General features: G+C 39.1%; 2 protein-coding genes across 2 annotated transcripts; both read left to right on the plus strand.

The window, feature by feature from the left end:
• The first annotated feature begins 1,882 nt into the window (after positions 1 to 1,882).
• LOC140230119 (uncharacterized) lies at positions 1,883 to 8,757 on the plus strand. The gene is made up of 4 exons (XM_072310317.1): positions 1,883 to 1,987; positions 5,402 to 6,721; positions 7,631 to 7,876; positions 8,747 to 8,757. Exons 2-4 carry the CDS (start codon positions 5,515 to 5,517, stop codon positions 8,755 to 8,757), a joined length of 1,464 nt encoding a protein of 487 aa, XP_072166418.1. The 5' UTR covers positions 1,883 to 1,987; positions 5,402 to 5,514.
• A 635-nt stretch (positions 8,758 to 9,392) lies between these two features.
• Positions 9,393 to 11,817, plus strand: LOC140229890 (uncharacterized). The gene has a single exon (XM_072310095.1). The coding sequence runs from the start codon at positions 9,419 to 9,421 to the stop codon at positions 11,537 to 11,539; it is 2,121 nt and encodes a 706-aa protein (XP_072166196.1). The 5' UTR covers positions 9,393 to 9,418; the 3' UTR covers positions 11,540 to 11,817.
• The last annotated feature ends 9,607 nt before the right edge of the window (positions 11,818 to 21,424 follow it).

Below are 21,424 nucleotides of genomic sequence, written 5' to 3' on the forward strand. Positions count from 1 at the left end.
ATATAACAGGCTAAGGGGAAGCTGCGGGGAAGGTGGGAAATGAGAATTCGAAGGAAATTTAACTTTTGCATCATTCAAAATAAAAATGGGGGTGGATATGAAGAAGGAAGTAGCGGCGGACAAGAAGGAAGAGATAGAGTAAAGGAAAGAGAGAGAGAGAGAGAAAGAAAGAGAAAACAAGAAAGAAGAAGAGGGTAATGACATTGTAGGATGGTGGAATATGATGTCACAATGATGATTATGATACGCTAATAAAAACCGAACATCAGTCAAGGACATATATAAAATTAAAGAAAAACATCGGGCATACAATAGCATTTTTAAAAATGATATTCTCCCCATGATATCTAAACTAAAATTCGAAATTCCTTTATCATATTTTGGTGAAAAGCAACTTTAAAAGTGGTACATAGCCAAGACTATAAGACTTGATCATCAACATAAACAACAACAAAAACATCTAACTACCACCACAACAACAACTGCAACAACAACAACAAAATCTACAGGACTTGAATTTTGCTAATTCAGTTTTTGCCATGGAATTTCCTTCTCTTTATTACATTAACATTCTTAATCTTTTGGATACCAACGATTTGTATGTATTTTGTCAATATTACAGTTTGTCAAGAAAGGTTAAAATAATTCCCAGGTATTTTCTTGTAAAGCGTATCTTTGATTCCAATTTCACGTGCAGTCATGGAAATCCCCGCACATGAAAGCAGTGTAACTTTTATCTGTACATTTTTTTTTTTTTAAATACAAGTTCAAGTTTTTATGGCTCCATGCCAACAGAAGTGAGCAAAATTGATCGATATGAACTAAATGAATTTCAGAATGTTGCTTTGTCTGTCTGTCTGATTGAAGAGCAGGTAAACTTTCTAATTTGTCTTAAAGATGAAGGTAATGCATTACAGGGGCATTTTGTGTGACCCATTAGTTACCCTCTATAAATAAACAATATGAATAGAATCTGGTTTTATACACTTAAAATGACATATATGATGTAATCACAAAATATATTTTTCTTCTTTCAAAAAAATTATTTATATCCTTTGAAAACCGTATTAGTTAAGAATTACTTCACACAAAAGTCTCTATTCTTTTTTTTTTTTTGGGGGGGGGGGGTTGAGTTGAGATAACAAATGATGGGGCTCACCTTCGTGATTGATTTTTTTAACATCTATCTCTTTTCTTTCTTTCTTTCTTTCTTCCATTTTAGTTAGCCATATAGTCATTTTCGAAGACCTAGTCTTGCAGTATAGCCATTTTTTTTTTCTTTGCAGATGATCATGAAAGATAGAAATATTGAGAGATACATTAGAGAGAGAAAGATCAGGAAAGAGAGAGGGAGAGGGAGAGGGAGAGACAGGGGGAGGGGAGGGGGAGGGGAGGGGGAGGGGAGGGGGAGGGAAGGATAAAGATCGAAAGGGGAAGAGAGGAAGCGATTATGAAAGACTACTACAGTAATAATTAATTTCCAGTACAAGGGAGGTGCAGGTGCAGCTGATCTGTTACACAACGACCGTAAAATGATAATTTATGTAACATACTGTCAGTATCGACATGAAGATTTTACTATTTGTCGCCCGCATCGGAAGAGGGCGCTGTCTCTTCGCAGGCAATCAGCTGCATCAACCTCACTCACTGCCTGCCGCGCCGCTGATTGATGTGAAAAGGGTACGGTACGTCGTTACGGCCACGTCGTTACGGCCGATATTAAACGGCCGCTGGCATGGCTGACACTGACTCTGGGCAGCTGCGGGTGACTGCGGCCGCTGCAGCTCTGGGCCACCCAACGATCGTCGCATCGCATCGCCGTTCCAGCTCTCCATCTCGCAGCGCCGCTGCTAAGCGCAATGAGGCCGACCACAAACTACATTAGAGGTTCTACGATTTATACTGAGTGCCTCAACAGTCTGTCTTGTTTTTGCTGTACCATGGACCATGGTCTAGATCCAAGAGTCTGGTGACTTGTGTCTTTAAGGTAAGGTTGTAAAGATGATTGCGACTACCTTGGATATCTTGGCCGATATCTTTCTACATTCACTACATTCACACATTAACTTTGTTACCCATTTGAATAGATTTATCGGATATATCTTAGACTTTGCAATGTTTACGGAAAATTCTGACTCGGTGATGACACAAAATGAAGTATATGGGCCTGTAATGTACACCACAATCCAGTCATGGACCTTTGAAACCTCTCAGACCTTTGAAACCTCTCAGTCTCATATTAAACGTGGAAAATGTTGATATTCTGTCATTATAATTATTGCAGACATTCGAAAGGTGAATAAGACCAAATAGATCTATCGAAAGCATCTTTCAACTTCCATAGCTGTAAGTGTTGCACAAAGTGCAGTGGCTAGTAAACTATCCAAACAGTCGTTAGAGGATTCTATTGTGTTTACATTATCTCAGCTAGCCAAAACGTACATGTACTTTGTACTAGATCTAGTAGATCTAACGTTAGAATAAGCCAGTTCGTAATTAGCTAATGTACACATTGGTACTAATGACCTTTTTTATTTTTTTTATTTTTTTTTCTCAGTTGGTTAGGGACTTCACTCGTTTTCAAAGTGGCATAATGCAAAAGCTTGCTCGACGTAACAATTTATGGAATTCATGTTCAAACAAAGAATGAGCTTGCGTTGAGATCAGGTGATCAGAATGCTCCATCAGTTGACAATTTCGCAGGCATCCATTTCATTGTTTTGTATTGAATGCAATAATGGCCTATTTCCTTTTATATTGCGAAATACCATTCTTGCTGTCGTTAGTGTCGGGTGGATGTGCTGGCAAGCACCACTTAGATAAGGATCTCATGAATAATCATCATATCACAGTCACACAATGCTTATCTCAGTGAATTTACAAACCAAAATGCCTGTTGGTACAAATGATCTTTTTCTGCTCATGCGCAAAGTGGAATTACGAACTGGTCTCTTGTAGTTGTCGTCTAGGATCTACCATATCATACGCATTGTCTATGGATATGAGCTTGAAAGAGGTTATTTGAAGTGAATATTTTCTTTCATGTTTTTTTCTTCTCTTTGTTGATGGATCATACAGTCAGATTTCTGCATTGTAGTCAAAATTCTGACCACTGATCAAAATTCAATAATAAATGGTCAATAGCACAATCAGGGTATGAAAATTATGCGTAACAGGGGAAAAACGAGAAAACTTGGTGAAAATATGTTTTTTGCTGTTTGTTGTAGCTGAATGTTCAAATTTTCCTTTCATGTAAAGAAAGAGTCAATTTTGCATTAAAATGCACATAAATTAGCATTTTAATTAGGAGTGTCAAATTACATTGAAATGACTAATATACTGGAAAAATTAATTAATAAAAAGGAGAATTTTTTTTACATCTGAAATCGCTTTTAGATATTCCTGATAAATACCCCTTTCATTCACCACAAGCACATAGCCATGAAATATCACAATATATGAAATAATGTCATGTTTTCACTACTCAATATGGATAATCAATTTCGTAGGCATTACTTTCAATTCATATAAAACCACTTATATAATTCATAATATTTCACTTTTGCCAAAGAGTGAAGAGGTGAAACTTTCAGGAATAGGTAACAGACATATATTTGACATTATTACAAAGTTAGGGCTTTATTAATTAGGGCTGGTATTTTGGAAGATATATTTTTCATAAAAAAAAAAAAAAAAAAAAATTGTGCGTACAGTTTGACCTTGAATGTGCGCATAGTGTTTGGATCCATTCTCATATTTGTAAACATACATAGAGGAATGAATATGAGATTTTTGTTGACTTGAGTTGATATCCAAGCTGTTACACTCAAACAATGACATATTAAGCCAAAATACTATGTTTTTGCTTATGATATCTTTAAAAATTGAAAAAAGCATTGAAGAACACTGAACACTTATCATATGACCTTCATGCAGTAAAAGATGGGCATGGATCAGTCTTACTTTTCCTCAGCAATTTGTAAATATATGAAAAAATAAGTTCTTATTGCTTAAATTAGCTAAAATTTTCACACAATAGATTACTACATACAGTTGTATGTACAATTCATGGCTAAAGATCCAAGGATATTCAATAAGGTGAAAATATTCTTTTAAGTAATCAAATTATATACCTCACTGAAAATACTAAAAAAAAGGCTGCACTTATTTTCCTGGGCATTTAAAAATGGCTCAAAACTCAAAGCTGGCTGAACATTTATTGGCAAACAGCACACCATATTAAGTGTATCTTCAGTACTTTCAGGAAAAGCAGAAAAATAAGCTGTTTCTCCATGTATAGCTGTACAGCATGGGTTAAAAGGTCACAATGTCACAAAAATAAGCCAGCATTACACTCCTACCGTGATGGGACTTCAGACTTCATAACTTTCTCCAGCAGAAAGGACCACTGTTTTTTATTACATGCAAGCAATGCCAGGAAAAAAATCCATTAATTTGATACCAAACACATACGTAAAAAATCTTGATTTACTTACGTAAAATCTTGATTTTACGTAAGTTGAGCAATTACATGGGTTTTGGGAGACTTTTTGGTAATTAATCTTCAATAATTAGCAGTAAAGGAGAAGAAACTAGAGAGGCACTCTGAGAGAGCAGACCTCCGCCAAGCATGCAGCTCATTTCCATCACTGATCTTGTTCTTCCTTGTAGATATCAGTGATTTCCACCCATTACATACTTACAGCATGCTGAAAGTGTTTCAGTGTGCTGAAAGTCGCCCGATTTCCCAATATAGAAGCCTTTGTTACGTCATAAACCCTCAGCTGCAGGGCGCGCTTTGCCCCAGCAGAAACTAGAGCACACACTTTAGTGCACGCAGGCAAACCTCAAATTTGTACTCACAGCCTGAACTCCCAAGTTCATTGACCCTACCTGCCAAAATATCAAAAATCCTTCATAAATTCCCCCAAAATTCTCGGATCTTTACCAAAAGTTAATCGTTTGTTAGTTGTGTCATTCTCAACCTTTCTTGCAAGTTTCATCCCAATCCGTTCACTACTTTTTGAGTTATTTTGCACATGGACAAACTAACTAACTAACTAATTAACTAACGAACGAACAAACAAACCAACGGTAACGAAAACATAACCTCCTCCCTTGGCGGAGGTAATAATCTACTGTATTACCACATGTGATTATTGATGTCTAAGCATTCTGCATGTGAATTTTGAAGTCAGTTTGTTCATTCTTATAGAAGTTACAATTTTTTAAAGTGAGAAAACCATGACTGCATACCCTGATTGTGCTTATCAGCAAATGCAATTTGTGAAATAGACTTGTTTGTACATAGTGATTGTACTTGTGCTGTAATGTTTGTCAATATTATGTTTCAGGTAATAATGCTTATAATTATGAATGACTTTTGCTTTGTAATTACTAGGTACAACAAAGGTGAACTCTTGATATGGAAAATCCTCTTATGTAGACAACACACACTGGAAGAGAAGCACTGCACAAGGAGGGGTTCAGTAACATGTGAGAGTGTTTGTCATCATGGAGACGGAGATGCCAATGAAGAAGCAGTCCAAGAGGAAGCCCTACATGTGTGCGTTATGTAGCAGAGCTTTCTCCAAAGCCTTATCACTCCAGAGACACATGGAGGATATTCACAACATCCAGGAAACAGATAGTGAAGATGAGGATGATGATGATGACAACGGTGAAGAGGTGAAGAAAGATTCGGGAGGAAAAGTCGCGGTGATGAGCAGTGATCATCTGAAGCTCTCCAGTACTCTGTGTTACCCCAGTGGTATTGCTAATAGTCCAAATCATGGCATTCTTGTGTCAGAACATTCACTGAATGACATAGATACCCCTTCTCAACATACACTTCTACCTCAGCATCAAATGGAAGATACCATCGTTCAACGTACTGTAAATTCAGGCCAATCACAGCAAACTTCCTCATCTAAAAAAGATGTGATAGAGCAGGATGATGGCTGTGTTACTGGAGGTAGTTTTGTTCTTGGATGCAGGATTGAAAAACTAAATCATCACTGTGGCAACAACAATGCAGTTATTGGTTCTCACCTGCTATCGGAAAAGAATTGGATTCTGGATGTATCAGACCAGAGTGCAGCACATGTGGAGGTAGATCTCGAGCAGGGATGTAAGGACATCTTGGCAGAGGCAGCATCAGCAGCAGACATTTTTAGTCAAATCAGAGAGGAGAAGAGTGGAGTTGGGAGGAATCAAATCCATGATGAAAGTGTTCAGGAAAGTCGGATTCCTGCACCACCTTGTTCAACCATGCAGGGTGCTCAAGATGAAAAGGCATCTGAAAGCATGGCTGTGTCTCCTGGACTCAAACCAGACAGCAATGAGCAGCCAGGGGTAATAAGGCAACATCAGTCTTCAGCGCAAAGTGTCACCTCAGCGAGAAAACCCAAAAGAAACTTGAAAGAATTTATTCAGATCGGGAAGTCTGACAGAGCGCCATCTAAAAAACAGCAACCATCAAAGGATAAAGACAAGCAAAAGTCCACGCAAATAGAAACTGCTCAACCAAAAACAAGGCGTCAAAAGTCTGTGATAGAGGTCTCTCGCGATTGTCTTTCTGGTGTTACAGTTAGCCATGAAAGTGGTGGTTTTAGAACATTGCGAAGATCGCCACGAAACACTATGCAAGCTAGGAGCGAAAAGGCTGTATGTGATCTGGCAAGCGGCAAAGAGCTACATGTACAAGCTGCTTGTAAACCTGGTAAGAAGAGACACTTTGAAACAAAGTGTAATCAATATACAGTATCTTATTTTAACGTACTCATTCTAAAACTGCCATTACACTTTATCTGTATCAATATACTCTGCACGTCTAGGTTTGGCATAAAAAGAAAATGTACAATAAAAAGAGCAACAAGATTTAAAGCTTGTGCAAGACCAATTATCATGCCTTTACAGAGCAATGCCCTACAGTGTACATCAGAATCAAGTAAGAAGATATAAATGTGGCTTTAATTCATAACTTGTGAGGTATGTTTATAGAATTTTTAATTCATAATTAGCAACTAAATCTAATAGGTGTATGAAAATAGGGTAAATGATGCAGAGTTCAGAATAACTTCACGTTGCAATAAAAAAAGCAAACAACAGAAATTTCAAAAAATGGAAATTCAGTGACAGTTTACAATCCAGCCATAGATTTAATAGGTGACAATATCATTAAAATATGGCATTATTTTCAAGGGTATCGTTCCATGCCATATTACAGTTGTTAGATTTGGGAATACAACACCAGATCGTGGCAATCTTCAAATTCAGGAGATATTCTGCCAGAAAAAAACAAACAAACAAAAAAAGACATTTGAAAACCATAATTCACCTTTCAGCAGTCTGCAACCACTGTAAAAGTGGAAATTTTTGAGGTGTGGAAATTTTTGCACATTTTGTGCAACCAGAAGCTATCGCAAAAATAAAAGATGGAAATGTTTTTGCATACCATAATAATTATGTTCCAGTAGTTTATGTCCTGATTCCACAGAATTGAAAACATGCGAAATTCATCTTATGTGACCTAGAGCAAAGAATTACTTGCGTTAAAATATCCACTTTTACAGTATCGCTTTTGTATGATGTAGGTAATTTTTTGAATGTTCAATGTTGAATATTTCAGGTTCACCATCATCTGGGAAGCACAGACAGCACAAAACTTTGCAGCAGAAGATCCTGGACCTCCAGAAGGCAAATGAAGAAACCAGGAAACAATCTCTTTCTGTCAGCAAACTTCTTGGCAGGGACTCAGTCAACAAATGCTCAAAGGGTACAAGGCAGACCAGATCAACAGGCAAGGTCAAGGATGTCGGTTTGACCAATGCTAATGTGGGAAATGAGGAGGAAGATGGAGCGCAGGAGGAAAAAGGTACAAATGTTTCATTTTTTTTTTTTGGTAATACTTTGAATTAAGAAATATATCACTTGTACATTATTGATGTAAGGACATGTCTCTTCAAAAAAGGATATAAAGTAAGCCTGTTCTACATTGTGGTTGTGAGTACATTGAAAGAAAGCCGCAGGCTATACAATATGTAGACACAAGGCACCACTCAATATTTCTGCAGCAATTGTTTTGAGAAATGTATTGTTGACAGTTGAGTTTCAGGCTATAAATTTTTGTGAAAGGAATTGATGTGTGATTGAAGCTTTTTGGCCATATGTGGTCATCATGGCAGTGTTTTAGAATTTGTTTTTGTTTTTTGTTTTTTCTTCTTGATGAGATATAGACATAAATTTAAATTGCCAAGTACACTGAATGACAAATGTTTGGAAATAGATTTATGCCTAGTGTTCTACTAGCCTTCAAATTTAATCACTCTTTTTGAAAAGAAAATGAAAATACACCCATGTTGTAATTGTAATGTGCAGAATACTTCTGTAAAAAGAATATGTTTGGGAACTTTTGCAGTTATTCCATTAAAATTGCTATAATTCAAGATTGATCACAAGCTAGTAGGTGCTAGTTAGTATTTGCTGAAAAGAGTGGAGGTTTAGAGTAGTGGTACATGCAAGTGGCAGAACTATTGTATACAGTGAGCTATGAATAGGCTGAACAAGAATTGCATTGATGGTCAGTAATCTGCAAATCAGGTTTATTCAAGAACCTGCTTCAGTGTATTTTTTTAAGTGTTTCATTTCATAGGTCAGTTCAGTTGTGAAATTCCCTGAAAATATCAGTATATTTCAATTTAAGTATATTAATAAACATGTCCCAGTTAAACAATTGCCCCCGCAGATATATTCTGATCAAATGGCAAGGGTTTGTAAACACACTTGCCAGCATTTGTGTGAGAATTGCATGAGTACTGCAGGGCTGCCAACTCTCACGCAATTCAACCAATTTTGACTGTCTCACTCTGATAAACGAAATCTCACGCTAAACCCCAAAAATGGAATGTACATGACTACAAAATAAATATATCTCTAAATTCTCTGATATTCCGAATATCAATATGCCCAAGCCCAAAATTTCGAGATTTTCCCGTGCTGGTGTAAAGCTTAACCAATAATAATCATTTTTGTTTCACGCGCAAAGACGAGCTATTGGATTACGATTGGTTTCTACCTATACCACGTGAGCGTAGCTCGTACTTTTGGCAAATTACAGTACAGGTATGGCTATGACGTGTGTTTTACATTGCTTTACATACACTGACTGTGTACGTAGTACGTACGTACGTACGTACGTACAGCCGCACAGTAGGCCGCCAGGCGCCAGCCAGGAGGTCGCTCCGCTCCCTCGCAGTGTCTCACACCAAACTCTCACTCAAGGTTGGCAGCCCTGGTACTGTGATGCAAAGCATACAGCACAAATACCAAAATACTGGATTGCTCAAATGATTGCCATCTCTAATGATTTGTTTCTCATACAGATAAACAGAGTGAGAAAGGAGAGGGCAGAGAAAAGATGACATGGCCTCCTGAGAAAACTACTGCAAAGATAATGGCTGAAGATAAATACTCTACTTGTTCAGTGTGCAGCAGGGGGTTTCCTGAAGATGCCCTCACACATCACATCCAGCAATCACCAAAGTGCCAACAAGATGCTGATGATGCAATGTCTCTGTGCATGTCGCCATCAACAGCTGAGCAAGGCCTGATAGTGACAATCCAGGGAAATGAGATCCTACAATCGCGAACATGGTCCAAGGAAGGAAGACATAGTATGCCGTTTGGAGGTGGTGTGCAACCCAGCTGGAAACCTCCCGGGGCACAGACATTTCCCTGCAAGTACTGTGAGGAGGTCTTCAAGACCGAGGGAAGCTTGAGGCAACACATGACCAACCACTGTGGCCACGGAGAAGGAAAGTGCCACAAGTGCCAACTGTACAGAGATCCCCCTTCCTCTGCTGAACTGGAGGACATTGCTCGGGCTGTTGAGGAGATACGGGACCTCACGGGGGACAGCGATTACCAGCACAAGAGGGGAAAGCGTCTGAGTGTGCAGTACTTCCAGTGTATCATTTGCAATGACCGGTATGCTGTGGAGAAGCACCTGAGGAATCATCTGAAGACGCACAGCAGTATTGTCTGCCAGTTTTGTGATGGAGTCTTTGCAAGTACTGATGCTCTGGCCAAACACATCCCCAATCACAACAAGGGACCTCTGGCCTGCAGGACATGTAAGCAAACATTTTTCTCTGCATACATGTTACTCCTTCATATGAGAGGACATACAGGAAATGTTCATTGCAAGTTATGTAATGCAGTGTTCATGTGCCAGGGAAGTCTCCCAAGGCATATGAGACAGAAGCACTCCAAAGGTAACAACAGCCCTCAAGGAGACCAAGTAGCTGAAAGGAAGCAGGAAGGAAGAACACCTGAGAGAAAGTCTGCCAAGGGCTGGACCAGACAGCTAAACTTCAGGTGCCCACATTGCGGGAACCTACATCGCAAGGAAGCCACGCTGAAGCGACACATTGAGAGGTACCATCCCGACAAGGTGGAGAATCCTGGCCAGTTTGTCTGCGAGGTGTGTGGTGCTGTGAGACACAAGGCTCAGCACCTCAAAGCTCACATGGTGTGTCATCAGGTACCCAAGCACAAGTGTCCTCACTGTGGCAAGGTCTTTGTCCGACGCCTCTCCCTAAAGATTCATATACAGAAAGTACACGAGGGGGTACGCAAGTTTCACTGCCAGTACTGTGGCAGGAGTATGTCTACCCAAGGCAGTCTTCTGGACCATGAGAGGCTGCACACAGGGGAGAAACCATATGAATGTAGTGACTGCGGGAAGCGTTTCCGTCTCTGCCAGGCGTACAAGACGCACAAAGCTCGCAAGCATTCACAGGAGAATCTCTTTGCCTGTAACTTGTGCCCGAAGCGATTTGCCACGCGACAGATGCTCCGGAAGCACATGAACACGCATAACCCCCCAGGAACATACATGTGTGACATCTGTGGGAGGATGTATCAACGCCCCGACCTGCTGAAGCAGCACCTTGTGAAGCATCGCCAGCGCATTAACTGCCTCCAACCAGGATGCAAGCGGCAGTTCACTACAGAGAAGTCCCTGCGCTACCACATGAAGAAGATTCATGACATAGACCTCTATCGGTGTGCTGCCATCAAACTCCCGCCGAGCTACCAGTCTTCACTGCAGTTGAGTCCAACCTCTGAACCAGGCCTCATATCTTGCCATTCCTCTAGCCTGACCAATCTCTCACTGGGGGAAAATAGCATGGATATTGATGGAATGTTGTCTTCCAGACATGTTGATGGATCGATCAATGTACCACCTTCACTCCCTCTAGGCCTTTCTATCTCATCCAGCCTTACTGAGGACAGCATCACCTATGAAGCAGTTCCTTGTTCAGGGAACAAAACGCTGCCCTCTGCAGTGATGACTGAGGGTCCTGTCAGCCAGGCCGATGTCCAGGCCTCTCTGGCGCCAGACCCTATTCCTGCCCATTCCACTCTTGCCACTGTGGATCCAACAGAGGTATCGTGTGACACAGAGACACGACTTAATGATCCCACCAACCTTGCCATTTCAGAAATCTTGTCACAACTCTGTGAAAGAACATAGGTCACTATTTTTCTATTTTCATGTAGAAAGCAATTAAGTTCAGATTTGACTTTTTGCCCTGTTTTGTTTTGTAGCCAGATATTCAAAGATATATTACTGTGAATTCAGTCTTTGGGAGACATTATGATCATAATTACTATATTAAGGAGGTGTACAACCTAAAGGAGACAGTTTGTGTCTCCTTAAAGTTTTCAACGATATTATATCCCATTCAAACATATGCAATTAAGCTGATGATGCCAGTTCATTTGTAGCACATCTTATATGGCTCACTTCAGTAGGACACCTTAAAGAAACTTGGCAAAGTTACTCTGTATTGTGAACGGAAATGTCATGAATGTGTTCATACATTGTACCGCTTTAACAAAATTATAGTATCCTATCTGTAAAACACTTGAGATGTACATGTGTATACTAATACAGTATTGTGACATAAAAATGTTTTTAGCAGTAATTATAAGTTTCCTCAATATGGTTATGTTAGATCTTTGTCTTAGCTTGGCCATCTGTATAGTGCACACGTCTAATTATTATCATTTGATTAATTATCATTATTATTTTTATTTCTTCTTTTTTTTTGAGGGGGGGGGGGTTAATATTCTGTCCTGCTTACGTTTGTATGCGAGGAAGCATTATTTGTCTTAACGATTGAATTTTAAAACTCCTACATTGTTGCAATAACTTTGTATTTAACTGGATACATGAATGCTGTACATACACTTCGTATATACTTGAAGTATCCAAAGTATTCAAATGCACAAATGATGTTTTGATCTGACACTGCCTTTTAGGACTTCTGTCTAAAAGACATGTATAACCATGAGTGTCTTAGACACTAGTGTCTTCTTATCATATGCACTGCAACTCCAAGGAATTAATAGCAACACTTGTTTCTTGTTGCCACGGAAACTCAGTGTTTTAAAGAGATGTGATATGCAACAAGACATGATATGACAGACTTGCCTCTACAGTTTAAAAAAAGGAGATGAATTTATTTTCTTGTTGCCATGGAAACTCAGTGTTTTTAAAGAGATGTGATATGCAACAAGACATGATATGACAGACTTGCTTCTACAGTTCAAAAAAAGTAGATGAATTTATTTTCTTGTTGCCATAAAAACTCAGTGTTTTAAAGGGATGTTATATGCAACAAAACCTTATATGACAGACCTGCCTTTACAGTTCAAAAAGAGTACAGATGACTTTATTTTATTACATGTATTGCTACCTGCACCAGGAGGTGAAACCTAGGGCTGGCAGAGGGTATGTTTTCGATTCCGTATGTCTGTCTGTCTGATTGTACAGTGAACTCCTGTTATGACAAAGTCCTTGGAAACTGCAGTTTTCTTTCATTATATTTGATTATCAAAATTTGTTATACCCGAACAAATTAACTAAAAGTACAGAGAGTGGATAATGTTGCGGCCTAAATTCTAACTTCGTTGTAAGTGGAATTTTGTTATAACCATGTTTGTTATAATGGGAGTGCACTGTACAAGATACATATAACTCTGAATAGACAAATTAATTTTCACAAAATTTGCAAGATGTGTCTCCAATGAGATATGGTCAAAATGAGGTGAAAGGTCATAAGGGTCATATAGGGCACAAAATAAGCGTAATCTCCAAATAACTCAAGAACAGATGATTGCATTGCACCAAACTTGCAGGGTTTGTTATAATGAAGAAAGGAAGAAACAGTTATCAATTAAGAGTCACGAGGTCAAAGGTCATAGTCATGAAGGACATAAAGTATGGCTAATCTCCCAATAGCTCAACAATGGATGATCAGATTTTCACCTCTGAAATGTATTACATAAATGTCCCTGTCTAGGTTTGTGTTTTAGATGGTGCCTACAAAATGGCGATATAATAATAATGGCTGCTTGGCAGAGGTCTGCTCTCTCAGAGTGCTTCGCTAATTTAGTGTTGTTTTGTGACTGAAGTTAACATCAATTAAGCAAATCGCCTAATGACTGGCGTAGGCCTACATTTGCTAGTGAAATGGATCTTTATAGTATACCAGGGAGGTGGGAAGAGATTACCTTGTACACTTGTCTCGTATAGTGTATGTGTATACAGTATCTACACTTCAGATCAAAACCCTCAATTGCAACTCACCTTTATAGAATACATATCTTTTATGTTTGACAGAAAATGTGAATGAAATTTAAAGTTTAATTGTTGAAATCTTTGGAATGCCAGCAGAGTGTCAGTTTTGTAGGTAAAATTGAAAAGGGGTCACTTTCCCCAACACAGTGAAGACTGTGTGGTACATGTAGATGGACATGATTATAGTGAATCTCAGATCGATGTTTGCATTTTAGTGAAATAATCAATTATAATGTCACTTCATGAGTGAAGAGGTATATTGGGCATTTGCTGTTGGATATAACAATGTCCTGTTATGATAAAGTCAGTGTGCATGTCCATGTACAGTGTATTTTTTCCCCTGTTAGGAGAAGTAACAAGGTAAATTTCACCATCCCATGGCCCTTCTCATAATTAGGTTCCACTGTATGTGCATTGTACTGCCAGGACTCGTATGTTCAGTGAACAGTTTTCTTTTGTTATAACTGAACAAATAAACAATAAAAATACACAGTGCAGATAATGTTACAGCCTGAATTTTTGTTTGGTTGTAACCGGAATTTTGTTAGAACCGGGTTTGTTATAATGGGAGTGCACTGTAATGTATAAATCCTGTCTAAATTCCCGTCTAAATGTTTTCACGTATTTAGAATCATGAAATGCAAAAATGTCACAAATCTTTAAAATGGATGAATGTGTCTTTGCTATCTCTCCCTTGTCACATTATGATGCTGCTGTTATTCAGTGGGAATGAAATAAATACATTGCAAGTCACTTGCAATCCTTCATAATGTAGAAAGGGCTATAAAGTATACATTGCCCAATTGGTTCATTTTATGTTTCCTTTTGTGATGAAATGCTCCATATTATACACATACACCTAATGATATCAGTCACTATGATGTGCGGGTGTGGGGAAGGGGGTGATGCAATGGATAAGATATCTGAGCTTTTGTTTCCTGGATTACCATGAATAGATATTGCAGACATTGCAGACATTTGTTTGTTTATTTTGTTGTGTGTGTGTGTGTGTGTGTGTGTCTGCGTTTCTCTTTACCGCCACTATAAACATGTACTGCTTCTTGACGGACGCATCCAAGATGGAGTAAAAAATACATTGTACTTTTGTATTCACAAGAATTATATTTCTGGATGTTGATACACGTCAGTGTGCATGTGTAACGTATAATAATGTAGACCTACATGTATTATACTTGTAGCTTTCTTTGTACCTCTCCCTCTTTCTCTTGTATCTACACATACTGATACAAAGAAGAAAGACCCAAAAGCACGCACGCGCATACACACACACACACTTTTTTTTGACCCTCACTGACCCTCACACACACACACACACACACACACACACACAACAACAACAACAACAACAACAACAAAGCACAGCCCATAGTAAAAAAAAAAGAAAGAAAAGACAAGACAAGACAAGAAAAACACGAAATAGAGAAGCTCAGTGGGACTGGCACATTCTGAAAGTCTTGGAAAATTAAAGCAGAATGACTAGAACTATATGTATACGAGATTAACGGAAGGCGTGTATGGCGAACATGATTATTTACAGGTATCACACTCAATAAGCTGACTAGTTTCCGTTTCCCATTTATTTCTTCATCTGCAACGTGACATTTAGTCTATCACAATAGTATTTTACTTTGAAAATAGCCACATGATATCCATTACAGCACTTAACAATTTACACATCCAACTTTGTTGGACCCCCGCAACCTACCACATATCGCGTATTGTAGAAAGCACGTAAATACATAATGTGTATCACATTACCAAAATAGCCTCTGCGCTTAAATGAAAACGTGACGGTGATGAACAAAACATTAACAACAAACATTTAAAAATAAGGCAAGAATCTTTTTTTTTTCTTTTTGTTTTAGTATCCCAAGTACCCGATTCTAACCTTCATTATATAATGCTATCTACAATGTACAAGTTTGTATATAGATTGTACCTGTATTCATCCTGAAAGCACGATAAAACGATCAGCAACAGATAACGCTTCAAATAGGCTAACTAGGCATTCTTTCTAATCATTTGTATTTTTTTTTTCGCACATGCATGACCCGTATACTCGAAGCTACTATACTGTATACATGTAGAAAGGAAGTAGGGTGTATAGTTTAATGACTTTATTTCAAAGTGATACGAGGTAACGCAACGGCGTAGCCAGGATTTCATCTTAGGGAGCGAAGCGACCGAGCCCGAGCGAGCGGAGCGAGCGAGGGGGGGGGGGGGAGGGGGGGGAGGGTGTGGGAGGGGGGTGTCCCCCCTCCCACGGTGAGAACTTTTTGCATTTTGATGTTGTAAATTGTGCAATTTGATGCATGTTTTTGCGCGTTTTATCGACGTGAAACAGTCCCACTTGTTTAAGGTAGCAGTTTATTTTGATGTAGATTATTATTGAACAATTTGCCTATAAAATGGTATAATTTAAATACACTTCTTGTATTGATTCTTTTCACTGAATATCATGAACGCGACTGAACCCGAGCGAGCGGAGCGAGCGAGGTGGGAGGGGAGGGTGTGGGAGGGGGGTGTCCCCCCTCCCACGGTAAGAACTTTTTGCATTTTGATGTTGCAAATGGTGCAATTTGATGCATGTTTTTGCGTGTTTTAACGAGTTGAAACAGTCCCACTTGTTTAAGGTAGCAGTATATTTTGATGTAGATTATCATTGAACAATTTGCCTATAATGGTATGATTTAAATACACTTCTTGTATTAATTCTTTTCACTGAATATCATGAACGCGACTGAACCCGAGCGAGCGGAGCGAGCGAGGGGGGGGGGGGGAGAGGGGTGTCCCCCCTCCCACGGTAAGAACTTTTTGCATTTTGATGTTGCAAATGGTGCAATTTGATGCATGTTTTTGCGTGTTTTAACGAGTTGAAACAGTCCCACTTGTTTAAGGTAGCAGTATATTTTGATGTAGATTATCATTGAACAATTTGCCTATAATGGTATGATTTAAATACACTTCTTGTATTAATTCTTTTCACTGAATATCATGAACGCGACTGAACCCGAGCGAGCGGGCCGAGCGAAGGGGGGAGGGGAGGGTGTTGGAGGGGGGTGTTCCCCCTCCCACGATGAGAACTTTTTGCATTTTGATGTTGCAAATGGTGCAATTTGATGCATGTTTTTGCGTGTTTTAACGAGTTGAAACAGTCCCACTTGTTTAAAGTTGCAATATATTTTAGGGATTATCGAACAATTTGCCTATAAAATGGTATCATTTAAATACACTTCTTGTATTAATTCTTTTCACTGAATATCATGAACGCGACTGAACCCGAGCGAGCGGAGCGAGCGAGGGGGGGGGGGGGGGGAGAGGGGAGGGTGTGGGAGGGGGGTGTCCCCCCTCCCACTGTAAGAACTTTTTTGCATTTTGATGTTGCAAATGGTGCAATTTGATGCATGTTTTTGCGCGTTTTATCGACGTGAAACAGTAACACTTGTTTAAGGTAGCAGTATATTTTGATGTAGATTATCATTGAACACTTTGCCTATAAAATGGTATCATTTAAATAATCTTCTTGTATTAATTCTTTTCATTGAATATCATGAACGCGACTGAACCCGAGCGAGCGGAGCGAGCGAAGGGGGAGGGGAGGGTGTGGAAGGGGGGTGTTCCCCCTCCCACGGTGAGAACTTTTTGCATTTTGATGCTGCAAATGGTGCAATTTGATGCATGTTTTTGCGTGTTTTAACGAGTTGAAACAGTCCCACTTGTTTAAAGTTGCAGTATATTTTAGGGATTATCGAACAATTTGCCTATAAAATGGTATCATTTAAATAATCTTCTTGTATTTATTCTTACGCTGAATATCATGAACGCTGTCTGTTCAGCAATCAAACAGAAAAAGCATGCACACGAGGGTGTAGATAGGGGCATATCCCCTCCCACACGAAGTTGATTTTGCGTTTTCAGACCTGAAATTCAGCGATCTGGTGCAAATTTTTGGTGCAATATTTTTCATCGAAGTGTTAAAATCACGGAATTTAGCTTTTATTCCGAATGTGCACCATCTGTGTGTATATATAAAGTCTAGTGAGGTAGAGCTTAGGGGAAGGGGGATTCCCCCATTTTTAGAATTGAAATAAAGCGATCTGGGTATAGCCACAGTCTACTTCTATGCATGGCGGAAGGGGGGGAGGGGCGTGCGAGCAGGGAGAAGGCGTGGGCGAGTGTTATCTCCACCCTTCCCTTCCGATGGAGCTTTTGCCTTTTTAAGGTTGAAATTGAGATATCTCGTATACGCATATTTGATGGAATCAACATTTGGGAAATCACACACACAAAAAAAAAAAATGATGGGGAGGGGGACTGAGGGAGGAAAGGGTCGATTAAAAGGGGAAATTCCCCTTATACATGAGGGAACCTAGTGATAAGTCTTGTGCACTCATCAGAATTATTCATAATTTTTTGGTAAATCTAAAAAGTGTACTACTAAGCTAGGGAAAGAGGCACAGAGGGGGAGGGTTTGGGAGGGGGATACCCCCTCCCAAGCACGAGAGATTTTGCATATTTTGAATTGAAATTCAACGATTTGGTGCACACTTTGAGTGAAATATTCAAAAAAAATATCTTATTGATGAAAGGTTGCAAAGGAGACCGGCTTCATGTGCATGCATACAGTATACACGCATTTTTTTTCCGCCTCCCAAATCCCCGGTCCAAATCTTAGGGGGGGGGGGGGGCGACCGCCCCCATCGCCCCCCCCCCCCCCCCCTGGCTACGCCAGTGAGGTAACGTGTATGATGCCATAGCAACAATCGGGTTGAATAACCGCCTAGAAATGAAACTCACGACTCCAAATTCAGTTCTATATGCCATACATGACGAAAAATTTGAACTTTTTTCAACAACTGAAACACTTTCATTATGACCGGACACATGTAACGATTGGAACATAGCCTCCAGACATCAGCAGCACCAGGCACGGCCATCAATTATAAAAAGATTAGATAAGCTGAAGATGATTTTAGCTTTGGATTGGACAAAAAGAAGACAAAACCCGATGTAAGCTATACATGATACACCAAGTGTCTATACACCGTGTCTATACACCAAGTGTCTATGCACCTAAAATAATGTAATGCTTAAATCTGAATTTCAATCCATCTGTTATGGTTTCCAATTGAAAAACAGAAAACAGGTGGCATTACTTTCATAACATAGATTTTGTTTGAAGACAGTTTGGTAACCTCATGAACGTGAGGTCCATGGTAACCTGTGTAATGATGCTGTTTTGTACTCTCTCTCTCTCTTTTTGTTTTTGGCTTTACGTATATCTCAATGTTCGAAATTGTATCCTGCTGCACTTTTCTGTTCTGCATTAATGCACTAAGAAACGCCCGTATGAAGCAATGCCCCATGCTATCTATTTTATTATAATGGTAATAATAATAGTTATAGTTGTAGTAGTAATAATAATAATAATAATAATAATAATAATAGTTATAGTGATAATAATGATAATGATAATAACAACAACTATTGTCATTGTTATTATTATTATCATTATCACCATTATCATAGCCATTGTAATTGTTGATAATATTATTGATATGCCTATAGTTTCTGTACTACTGTAATAATTATTCTTATTAAACATGAAAATGAACATTTTACCCGTAGAACCAGCTCCTACATACCCGAATTTGTGTGAGTGGTGGTTTTGACTAAGTGTGTTGTGTCTCATTGTTAATACGATAACAGTTCATGCACTGTTGGCACAACTTTCATCCAATGACCGTTTGATGAAAAGTTCCTGAACATTGCATTTCGAAACATTTTGGGCACAAAAATGCAGGCCTAATCAAACACGGTTGCATACAATCATTATTTTCTAGACGATTACATTGCACAATATGTCATAATGAGTGCTTATAAGATTTCTGTCACACACTCAAACTTGCGTTATCAAGGGGGGGGGGGGGTGGTGTTCGTCTTATTGCTTCTATAATGGGATAAAGAGTCAACTCATCGATACCACCCCCCCCCCCAAAAAAAAAAATAAATAGATAAATAAAGGGAGGTATAAAAACAGAAACTATGAAAAATACACACACACCAAGTGTTTTGCACACATTACAAGAAAGCTTCAAACTTCCCCCCGTGCTTTCCAAAGTGTGTGTATGTAATACCGTATGATAGGCCCTATTTAATAGGCCCATAGTTTATAGGCCTACTGGAGAATTCTGGTGATTGTTCCATCTCGTGGCGCGCTTTCTTAACCTGGAGAAAGCGGTGGGAAGATTGCCGCAACCCGCCTTAGCGCTTTTAGTCTCTTGAAAATGTTTGCCCTCACTCCTCGTCCTGAAAAAAGGTGCACGTCATGAAAGAGGTAGGGCCTAAATGTTGAACAAAATAATGGTCATCTCCTCACATCATGCACTTGGCAATTTCCAAAGACTGTCCCGATATCAACACACATTAAATTTTCATCTTGCAAACTTTGGTGCAATTTTTGAGTTTCCAAATAACGCAGAAACATGAATATACCCGTCTGGATGTAAAGGTTCTGTTGAGACCAATACACGATAGGGTGAGTTACCTATCTATAAACCGTTTGACAAAGTCTTGTGACCTGTACCTTGCTATTCTACAAGGCGCGACGAATTCAAGCAAGACTCTTGTTGTGATCGGTGAAGTTCACGGCAATCAGTCGCTCAGCGAGCACGCTCTTTTAAAAGTGGAGGCGTGTGCTATAATACGTGTAACATTTACTAGGCCCTAATCCACTCTTAGTCGTCGCATTTATAGAAATACAAAAGGACTGCAAATGTACATAGTGTATACATAAAAGAGCGTTTTTGTAGGATGAAGCCAAATGTATATACACCACGTCCACCATGACCACTAGAGCAGGAACGCGAAAAACAGATAACATAAACTATGTCCACACTGTTGTTAGGCCTACCACACCAATATGGTGGTGATATCTAGATAGCATTTTACAGATTTAATTCATAGAATGCAAGTAGATATCACCGCCATACAGCCTATACTATGCTCATGCTAAAAGTAATCCAGGGCCCCGTTGGTAGAAACTTTGCGTTTAAACGCAACTTGCAACTGATTGTCACTGGCCAATCAAAATCATTGTTGCATGCATGTCTTCTTAATAGGGCAGACCCTGAGCCAATCAGAATGGTTGTTTCAAAATTAGCAATTATTTGCAATTGATTGCAACTTTCTTGCAACGGGGCCCTGGTCTCTCGTTTCAATCTCTTTAGCCAAGATATTGGTTGTAGCGATTGTTTCTATAGCATTGGAAAATGGGAAGAATGGGAACGTTTTCAGCAAGCCTTATGTGTGCCTTTTACAATCCTGCCATTTCAGACGTAGTGCGATGAATGCATTTTGAATTCTGTACATAGGCCCTATATAATGCTTCAGGGAGTTGTTATGGTATCTTGAATGCATGAATAAGTGACAGTTTTTATAAAAATGGAAAAGGAAAAACGGGAAAAAGAACATAAATATCCAGGTTGTGTTCACTATCATGAATGCATACTTTCGTTGTAAGTTAGGCAATATAGATTATGATTAAGTAAAATAAATCGATTTGTGTTATAACATGGTTAACTTGGCGCTCAAAAGGATGTTCAAAATGTAACCAGAAAAATTCAAGTCAGCCGAAATCAATTCATTGCGACAGCTAACCAGAGAACTAAATCTTCATGATAAAGGGCCTACAACATGTCCTCCTCTGCTTTTATAATCACAATTGATCGCTTTGTTATCCCAGAGAGTCAA

The sequence above is a fragment of the Diadema setosum genome, chromosome 6 (assembly GCF_964275005.1).
Source record: "Diadema setosum chromosome 6, eeDiaSeto1, whole genome shotgun sequence".
NCBI lineage: Eukaryota > Metazoa > Echinodermata > Echinoidea > Diadematoida > Diadematidae > Diadema > Diadema setosum.